Source organism: Salvelinus alpinus, chromosome 5 (assembly GCF_045679555.1).
Source record: "Salvelinus alpinus chromosome 5, SLU_Salpinus.1, whole genome shotgun sequence".
Taxonomy (NCBI): domain Eukaryota; kingdom Metazoa; phylum Chordata; class Actinopteri; order Salmoniformes; family Salmonidae; genus Salvelinus; species Salvelinus alpinus.
The window spans coordinates 81603759-81613900 of record NC_092090.1 but is presented as its reverse complement, the minus strand read 5'-3'; the positions used below and the strand labels follow the sequence as shown (position 1 = coordinate 81613900).

The 10142-nt window shown below is 43.7% G+C and overlaps 1 protein-coding gene across 2 annotated transcripts; it reads right to left on the bottom strand.

The window, feature by feature from the left end:
• On the bottom strand, positions 1-9042 carry ehmt1a (euchromatic histone-lysine N-methyltransferase 1a). 2 transcript variants are annotated; one of them, XM_071403655.1, is made up of 23 exons: positions 8816-9042; positions 7889-8346; positions 7677-7806; positions 7427-7497; positions 7072-7327; positions 6806-6951; positions 6470-6613; positions 6010-6323; positions 5767-5850; positions 5501-5589; positions 5192-5298; positions 4756-4878; positions 4109-4210; positions 3540-3644; positions 2898-3052; positions 2446-2613; positions 2192-2336; positions 1970-2047; positions 1710-1825; positions 1415-1501; positions 1084-1162; positions 535-710; positions 1-394 (listed from the first exon to the last, which is right to left on the bottom strand). In XM_071403655.1, the coding sequence occupies exons 2-23, from the start codon at positions 8297-8299 to the stop codon at positions 229-231; spliced, it is 3252 nt and encodes a 1083-aa protein (XP_071259756.1). In that variant the 5' UTR covers positions 8300-8346; positions 8816-9042; the 3' UTR covers positions 1-228. The 2 variants fall into 2 exon arrangements, with proteins under 2 accessions (XP_071259756.1, XP_071259757.1); XM_071403656.1 differs by lacking the exon at positions 2446-2613.
• Between the last annotated feature and the right edge of the window lie 1100 nt (positions 9043-10142).

The window sequence follows — 10142 nt, the reverse complement described above, 5'->3', positions numbered from 1 at the left end:
TGTTTTATAATGCACTTTATTACTATATTGCGCACTTAATTAAAAAAAGATACATGGAAAAGATGAGCATTTGTCAGTCTAGGCTACCCTTAGCATTTGATTTCTGTCTGCAAAGCCATTAAAATGAAATTTCATATCAGTCTACATTTAAAAAAGGAGTCATAGTGGTGATAAGGGAGAGAAAGATCCTCACCATGGCTGGGGGAAGACCGAGGTGGCATGGGGGTGTTATGATTGTGTTATGGCAGTATGGGCACATGACTGTTGGGCTGGGCTGGCCACCCTCTCTAAGCTCTGGGCTCTAGCGGCTGACGAGTGTCTACACCTTGGAGAGAAGCACTGGCAGCTGTAATACTTGCTCTTGACCTTCCAGAAGTGATCACCGTAGTCAAACCTGAATGGGGAACACAGGGTAGCCATCAATGCACATGTACTGGAGCCTATTGCTTGAGTATTTTGATTGATTCTATAGCCTGACATTAATACAACATTGAAAATTCACCATCTATGTATTTATTGTTTTATGCGTCTCACCCAATCTGATCGCCTGACTGAATGGGCTTTCTGGAGAAGAAGGCAATGCGTGGGAACCGCAGGTCCTGATGCATGGTGAACACTCGGACTGCTAGCAGGTTAGGTTCACACAGGTGGTTAATAAACCGACCAATGTTGCCAAAGAGTCGCGCATCAATACAGTGCACATCACCCACCTGCAAGACAGTAGATGAAGCAATCACTCACTCAATGAATTGAATAGAATCACACATTAGTAAAGGCTGTCATGTTGATCCCTCCTGTGAGGCGGTAGCATAAGACAGTCATTAAATTGTACATGTTTCAATATGCTTTAGTGTAACAAATAGCCAACAAGCAAACTATGAGCGAACGCACTAGAGAAGTGCTATAAGAGGAACATGTATCAAAATAATGTTGTCTCGGACTCTGTGGCATTGTGTGCTCTGCAGCACCTCCCATTGGTATACAAAAGCACTGTACAAACATGCTACAGTAACAATACTACACTCAACTTCGCCATTGGCCAATAAAAATGTGAGTTTCTCATGGACTTCAATTAAAAATCACCTTATTGTCCAGGGTGAAGAGGAATGAGTCATTTTCCCTGCCATCTGCCTCGGCATCAGTAATAATTTCACCCACATACCTGCACAATAAAGATCCTGCTGTATATAATCTGTGTAACCACAACATTAAAATGAAAAACATACTTCCTGTTTTAACATTCTGTTCATGACATCAATATTGGCTCATGTAATTTGTATTCCAAAAAACATACATTGTAAGTGTTCTTCCTGATTCTGAAACTACAATTAAAACAATACATTTTTAGTTATGGTTAGGCACTTTTCCAAATGCTTGAATTCAAGCATGTCTTCCATAACATTCAGGGCCTCACTCGCAAATGAAAGTTCCTTGAGGAATATCCTGCAGTGCCCTCACACCCCAGCCCATCCTCTGGGTTTTATAGAGCTGCAGCCGAGCCCTGAAAACAGACAAGACAAGATCCAGTCCAACTAACTGGTAACAAGTACCGTACAGGAAATAGACTAAAATATAATTGTCAGATATGACTGTTCAGTGTCACACTGAAGCCATATTTGAAACTAATGTTATCATGCTTGGCTGAAATACTGTATGCAACAGAAAAAAGGTAGACATAGGATGCTGGTGGGTTAGGGAGGCTCTGTTACCTAAGTCCATTCTGAACCACACGGTTCCTGCAGCTCCTCCAACAGGAGCAGGCGTGGTTACACTCAAACAGGACCGGAGGCTCCTTCTGACAGAACTCCAGAGGCAGACGCCCCTCCTGAGCAACCACAAGCAACACACTTTACACATTAATATAACACAGCTAACACATCATATGGGAGCTGCAAGAGTCCATAATGTCCATTTGAAATACATGAAAGCAATAAATGTGCCTTGTAATGTGATGTAGTTATGTACTTACTTTGTCATACCAACAGCGCAGGCTGAGCTGGGCACACATGCAGGTATTTGAAGAGCAGTCATCTGTACATACACAATGCTGAAATAGGAGGAGAGTGAGATCTTCATTAAACAACACTTGTCAAGAGTAAGTATGTCACTTGTTCTGGCCCACAGTAACTTATGAAGCAGAACAAGATGGGATTGGACATTGACTGTGTTTCACAGAGCACTGGAGGTTCACCTGTAAATGAGTGATGTCCTTGTCTATATTAATTGGGGAGGTGACACAGCTGTCAGGGACGTATTTGTAGTTATCAGGACAGGAGTCACTGTCCACCCCGTTCACACAGGTGATGGGGACTGCCTCATACCCCCGAGAGATGTCCCTGAAGAGGAGAGAGGACGACAAATAATCTACACATATACGGTAATGACATTGTATTTGACCCCTTCATGTTCCCTCTTCCCTCCGTAAGCTAGACCACGCTGTTCTACCTGCTAAGGACCTTCTCTCTATGACTGTCCCTGCTTCTCCTGGCATCTGTCAGCTTCTTATTAGTGTTCAGGGACACCCACACCTTAGAGTTGTAGATACAGCAGTCCAGAGGAGTCTCCCCCTCTCTGTTCTTCAGGTTCACGTCTGCTCCTTGGGACAGAAGCAGTCTGGAGGAGCAGACATCATACTGGATGTGGTTAGAATCTCACACCCCTAGCAAGGCTACGGTTCAGCAGCATGCCTGCCACCCACTGGCCAGGCTAGAGCAGTCACAGTCTCTGTCCAGTCTGCTTTGTTCCACAGTGTGTGAATATATATAAAACTGGGCTCATTGCAGGCTAGTGCGCTTATGATAATCTATCTACATATCCAGGTGGGATAGGCTATCGTTCAAGAACAATCTGGTGTCATGCTGCAGCTCTGGGAGAACAGAGACCGGTGTACTACTCACGTCACACATTCCAGTTGATTCTCCCTGGCAGCGATGTGTAGAGTTGAGTCCCCATGGACGTTGACTGCATGGAGGTCACATCTGGCATCAAGCAGAATCTGAGCAATGTCATTGGAGCCAGACAGGGCTGCCCAGTGGAGGCAAATGTTCTCTTCCTGGAGAGGGGTCATAGGTCAATGTGGAAAACATAGCCAGGAGGAATATCTTCCCCAAACACCACAGAGGTAAAAAAAAAAAAAGGAAAAAAATGTTTTGGGGGGGGTATTTATGTCAAACGTAACAATATACAGGTATGTCACCTACGGTATACAAATGTCTGAGGAATAAATTATCCTTATACAGACCAGTTGATATGTTCTCCTTTCTCAATAGTTATTACTATGACTTAAGTCGTTCCTTCCTCAAGAAAGTAAGTGGACTAGTAAGTGTGCTCCCAAGGTGACATTCCAAAGTATCCCTTTAACTTAGATTACACCATATACTGTAGGTGAAACACATGCACCCCACATGTCAGTGAGTACTGGAACCTGGCCTGTGTCTAGCCTCCCCTCCCCAGGCTGTAACAGGTGTGAGAACAGAAGGTAAGGTGTTGCGATGAGATGTACAGTAGGATGAACAGTATGCATCCTGTACAGTACTGACCTTGTCTCGGATGTTAACATCAGCCCCTCTGGAGAGCAGCAGTAGAACAAGCTCTCTGTGCTTGTACTCTATAGCCCAGGTGATGGGGGTCCACCCACCGTCATCCTGAAACCAAGCACAACCAATCGTTGCTTTGAATTCTGTTGCCTATTTGAATATTTGGAGGTATGCTTTTACCAATGGATATAAAAGGTGGCTTTAGATTCCTTTATTGTACATGTATGTGAAAAGGCTTTACTATACTAACAGTTTGTAGGCATTAAAATGAAAGACAAAACATGGTAAATCCCCTGGAATCATGATAACAATCTCAGTCTTTAACTTTCCTGTTAAGGTCAGGAGTATTACAATCCATTTAATACTACCCACAACATATTTAACATCCTAATAGGCACTGTTGAACTGGGCTGACTTCCAACAGCACTGACCTCCAACTCATCCTGCCAAACCCTTGCTGAGAGTACACATGAATTATGGATGGATGAAAGAGTGGAGGTTTGAATGAAGCAGTTAAAATGTCAACAGGACCTGTCAGTAGAAGAGGGAGCAGGGCATGGATCTGTACATACCTGACAGTTGACCTGCTTGGATGCCTTGGACAGGAGATGTTGAACTACATCATAATGTCCAAGTTTAGCAGCCAGATGCAGACAGGTCGAGCCCTTGATATCCTGACCGGAGAAGATGAAAATGTTAGTCAGTCTTTTTCTTAATGACTATTTAAAAAAGCACAGATCTTGAGCTGCTACAGTATCTGGTTAATCGTTTTAGACATGAGCGTGTCATGGACTTAAAACAGTTTGATCACTTTCCACCAGAAACCAGCTCATCTAGCAAAGGTCTTGTCCATTTAGCATAATTTGGACAGCTGCTGCATGATTCATTTCTGTGCTCATATGTGTTAGAAATTGAGAGTTCCGGCAAAAACAAAGTCTCCACCCTCGCAAAAAGAACCCCACGATTGTGGGCACACGCGCAAAGCAGTTTAAGCACCGCGTTCCCTAATTTGTCCAAATAACCAGTGACAAAAAAACAAAAAATACAGAACTAATGTTGTTCGGATCTCACGCATCCCATTTATTTCTGCCAGATTCTCTCGGTCTTCACACAGAATCTGCCCACAGGAGATTATATGAACGATAACAATGCTGGTTGGGTTAACAGAAGATCATGGCTATCCATGGGGTGATCAATGAGCTATGCTCCACACACTGACCTTATGGCTGAGTGCTGCCCCGGCCCTCAGCAGGTACTTGACTGTGTCCAGATGGTTGTTCTCGCAGGCGTCCATCAGGGGGGTTCTCTGCTCCTCATCAAACATGTCCAGGTTAGCTCCAGCCTAAGGGGGATAGAGAATCAGAAATCTTTCACCCATGTATACTTACACAGTATAATATAGTGGAAATTCTGTCCGTTTGGGACGCAAAACATCAACCCTGTGCACAGTAAACACAACATTCTCAAGAAGCACCGTCAATACTGACCCAGAAAAGCAAAGACATGTTCTTGTTGTGGGAGACAGTACTTCAAATCTCTGAAGGAATGCAGTAGCGAAGCTAACTTAGCCATCTGCTACACTTGTACACCAAGTGATTATATTGTGTCAGAGTACATCTCCTCACCTGACTACATGTCAGAGTACATCTCCTCACCTGGACAAGCATGTGACAGACCTCCTGGTGTCCTTCAGCTGCTGCAGCATGTAGAGGGGTCCTCTTGTTCTGGCTGTACATCAGGTAGTTGGGGTCTTTTCCATCCACTGGAACAAAGATGTTAATTACCCTTTGTGTCATGTTGACAACTTTCTCCTCGGGGACACTAAAGTATATCATATAATATCATTCATGAAAATAAATCAGTAAGTTATTGTGATCAATGAAAAAGAAGTTAAAATATTAGAAGAGCTGCCTCCATGTAGGAACTAACTTGGCTTATAAAGTGGAGATGTGGTGTGTACATACCCAGCAGGTGGATGACTTTCTGGAGCTCTCCGTGATGGGCAGAGATGTACAGCTGCTTTGTGTGATACTTCACTTTCTTCGGCCTCATACTATACACACAAGAGAGAGGGCAGGGGGTTGTAGCAGCATCTGTAAGAGTGCTATTATATTCATCATTGACATGAAACAATAATGACCTGCTTTGTGTATAATATAGTATTTTCTCATCCAAATTGTTAAAAGTTTAATAAGGAATGACATTAAAAATAGCCCCCTTGTAACTTTACTTTTCATCATCCAGGGCCATTAGGATGCTCTCCAGTGACGTTTTAGCCGGTTCCTCTCCATCACCTAACATCTCCCTCTTCAGGCTAGTGCAAAACAGCATACAGCAATCATTAGCATTACATATTAACCTAAATACCCAAACAAATGATCCATGCTCGCACTAATGCAAAGAGAAAAAGATACAAGAGACACAAAGATAGAGGGGGATAATATTGAGAATGGAAGAGTCAAGCCTAAACTGCCTGTTGGGGGAGGTGTCCAGACTCCTCTCAAGCTCAGTGGTCTTCTTTGCCCTGTGAATGAGGGGCCTGGTGGACACAACGGGAAGAAGGGCCACAGGGTAAACAGCAGGAACAGCTGGCACAGAAGGCAGTACAGGTTCAGCTTTGGGGACAGTGACAGGATTCGAGACGGTTTTGGGAACAGTGACTTCCTGGGCCCCGGTGGCATCCTCCCCACAGTGGGGACAGAAGCTCTGGGCCTTGATGACTGATGCACAGCCACGGTGGAAACGGTGAGAGATGCTGCCATACGGTCTGCACTCCATGAAGCTCCCCTGCATAACATACATTAAATAGTCAGATATTAAAAAGGCAAAGGAGTGTTTTAAGAAAGAACAACCAACATGCATCAAAGCAATGCGACTGGTGACCAGCCAGCCAAGTCTATTTTGGTTGATCCCTGCTGCATCCCTCCACTTACCGCCCTGCAGAAGAGGCCACAGCCAGGGCAGCACTGGTGCTTGACCATGCCGGCTCTGTGGTCCTCACACAGAACCAGCAGATGCACTGTGTTGGAGGGACGCATCATCTCATGCTTCAGCACACTCCTCTGACACCGACTCACCTGTAGTGAAGAGATGTACGGAGGGATTGATAGAAATAAAAAAAAAACTGCAAAATAAGGGTTGTTTAGACATTAGCGCAACACACAAAGGCTGGGAAAGGTTAACTTCATCCCAAGGCTATTTCAAACTTTGGGGAGGAAATCTGGAGCACAAGACTAGGGAAAGTTTGCTTCAGAGCAGGTCAGCTTTACCAGGCCATCCACACTCTCTGTGGCCATGCAGGTGTGCTCAGTCTGGGACAGGCTCTCCCCACTGCATGGGGTCTCCATGCGACAGCAGCACAGAGGGAGCTCTTCAGACAGGTCTGTCTCTGTCACCTCACTATCAGCTGGAAAGCCTGCAAAATTACACATCCAGATCAACAAAACAGAATGAATGTACAGCATAGTAATGTATTGTACAAGAATCATTTAATAACTCATGACGAAATGTGTAAACCGTCTCTGGGTAAACTTACCTGAGAGAGGAGGAGAGAACAGCTCCTCTTGGGCTTTCAGATCCAGAGATTCTAAAGTCAGTTCAGTGTATTCCTGCTTACTGCAGCTGTCCTCTTCCTCCATTTTGTTTCCTTTGCTTAAGTCAGTTGCCTTTTCTTCACACTGCTTGGCTAACAGTGCTTGGCTTTCTTTTATTTCACAAATCTCTCTGTGCGTCAGGTCTACTCTCTTCTCCCTGCCGCTTTCTTGCCCTGCCTTTACAAATGAGCTCTCTTTCTGCAGGGAGAAGGGGATAATCATTCAGACACTATTAGAGCGAAACAAAGTTCATCATTTCTACACAAATCTTTACAATAGAGTAGATGGGTCTCTTACCTTCAACACCTTGGATTTTTTCTTAGGGACAAAGTTATACATTCCCATCTTCCTCTTCCTCTTCCTAGACCCTGCAGATACATCGGGACGGTGAGGTGGCAGAAGGTGGTCCAAGCAGGCAAGTACAGTATGTCATAACTAGTCCCAACTTAGTACAGGTGCCAACTAACTACAAGTGCCATCACTACATAGAGTGGCCATATGAGACAGTTTAGATAGAAGAACAGTCTTACCAGCAAGGCAGACTAACCTGGCTGTGACTTGGTAGAGACAACTCTCTTTCCTTTACAGCTCGGAGGAAGCTTGATGTGGGAAGGTGCAATTGACTTTTCCATCCCCAAGACTTCCATGCTCGACTCTGCTCCGTCCCTGCTTAAACGCTTCACAACAGACTCTTATGAGTTCAGACACCAGTCATTTAAAAGCATGAAACATCATGGACTGGGGTTGGATGAACATTACCTTCAGTGCTGCTGGATTGCAGGCAGGTTTGCCCATAGTCTTCCATGCACACTGTGTACTGGATGTTGGGGCAGGGTCCAGACATGGATAACTAGGAGTTTGTACATCTGAGATCCCTGCTATAACAGCTTCTCTACCACTGTCTGCAGGAGTTGGAGGGGTTTTGCCTAGTCCATGGGGTGAAACACCTTTCCTTTGAGGGGTTGCCCTCGCTTGTTTTTTATGCAGAATAAAACCATTGGACCCAGCGACTGAGCCATGAACAGATGTCATTTTAGCTTTGGATTTTTTGTTCACGTGCGATTTAGCACTCAGAGCCTTCTTCCCCTTGGCCCCTGTGGGTGTCACAGAGCGGGGGTTAGGATGTCTTTTCCCTGCCTCTGATTCCTGACTGACTCCCCTGCGCTCCATGGCTGTCCTGGAGGAATGCTCTGGCCTCTCCACTCCAAAATCGTCACCTAAAAGATTATAGCTGTTAGTACCATTAAGTGGAAGAGTGTGACGGCAAATAGCCTAATGGTTAAGAGTGTGGGGCCAGTAGCCGGAAGGTTGCTGGTTCGAATCCCCAAGCCAACTAGGTGAAACATCTGTTCATGTGCCATGGAGCAAGGCACTTAATGATGATCCTGTAAATTGTTCTGGATAAGCACATCATGTAAAAGAGTGGTAGGGGTAAATGAGGCCAGTGTGAGAGTGATTAATGACTACACAGAACTCAGTATTTAGTATTTCTACAAATGATGCTGTACTATAAGAACCCAACCTTCAAATCCGTAAACCACATTCACAAAAAAAGGTAAAAGGTTGAGAAAAACAAAACAAAAACAAATCTCAAACTACTAGGAAAACACACAAAGTACAGCAAATACAAGTAAGATCCAGAACAAGGCCCTTGAAAAAGTTTAGAAAAATAGAGTAGCTTCATACCTGCTTTCTCGATGGCCTTAGTTGTTGAACGAGAGTAAGACGGGGGGCAGGGAAAAAGAACCGAGCCAAAGTACACTGCTTCCCCTTCCTTTCCACACCCGGCGCACACGTTCAGCCACGGTCATGTGACAATAGCTGCTGTTCTATTGGTTCCTTCTGCACAGCCCAGATGGAGCATGCTCAGTCAACATGTGTGTCTACTTTTCAGAAGCAGCAGCGCATCAGCCAGCCAGAGTGTGGCATAGCAGTACCATAGATATCTTACGCAGTATAGCCAAAGATTTGTATAACGAAACCTGTGGTATAGCTCCAGCAAAGACCTTTCACTTTACAACCACATTGAACAATATCTTCTTCGGTGGGGTTTTAGGGCAGACTACATTCTGAAAAAGTGTATTTCCGCCCACTACTGGATACGAAAACTAAAAGGAGGGAAATCCATATTGTAATATGATACTATTGAAATGATGGCAAGACCATTGAAATAAATAACATTTAAAAAAAATATATATATAAAAAATAATTTATACAAAACCAAAAATTCCAGAAATCTATACCAAAATTACCAATATTTCAGATCAAATTCAATCATCTAGTTAAAACATCATCCCTAGTTAATGACAAAAAGAATGACATCTTGAATCACAATAAGATTTTTTCTGAGTAAATCCAATTGCCCTGCTTATTTCTATGTTTTTATGTGTATGTATTTAAAGTGTTCTTGTTTCACCTGTGTGTTTTGTTTTACAATAAAAAATATATATATATTTAAAAAAAGAGGGAATGGGGGGGGGGGGGGGACACTCTTAAAGGCCCTAAAACCTGCTTTTCTGATAAAGGGCATTCTTGCATCTGCAGGAGCCCTTCTTTTTACTTCTATTGGTCAATTTTTAAGGTATTACTCCAGTACACATGAGGGATGCGGGGGCGCTCCGGTACAGTAGGTGGCGGTAATGCAACTTTATAGTTTACTGGCGGTTGACATCCACAGAAAAAGAAGAAGCAGGCGGCACTGAGTTGTCACTAGTTACCATAGCCACAAAGTCAAAATTGGCCATCAAACATTTAAGAAAACAAAAATTATATTTGTGGTCTTAATTTAAGGTTAGGAATAAGATTAGCAGTGTGGTTAGGGTTAAGGTTTGTGGCAACAAGTGACGACCAATTATGTATTCTCTCCAGCATTGGCGCAGGAAGAGATAGGAGACCATAAAACGGCAGCTAACCAATTGTGCTATTGTGTGTGTTTTTTCGTGTTATTTGTAACTTATTTGTACATAATATTTCTGCCACCGTCTCTTTCACACTGTTGCTACTCTCTGTTTAT

What these genes read in the sequence shown, in the direction of transcription:
- ehmt1a (XM_071403655.1), bottom strand. Translation starts at nt 8,299, where the DNA reads ATGGAGCGCAGGGGAGTCAGTCAGGAATCAGAGGCAGGGAAAAGACAT. An exon ending in CTCTACCAAGTCACAGCCAG is followed by an intron (nt 7,498 to 7,676) that starts GTTAGTCTGCCT and finishes ATGTATCTGCAG; the next exon opens with GGTCTAGGAAGAGGAAGAGG. An exon ending in CTGGACACCTCCCCCAACAG is followed by an intron (nt 5,851 to 6,009) that starts GCAGTTTAGGCT and finishes GTTTTGCACTAG; the next exon opens with CCTGAAGAGGGAGATGTTAG.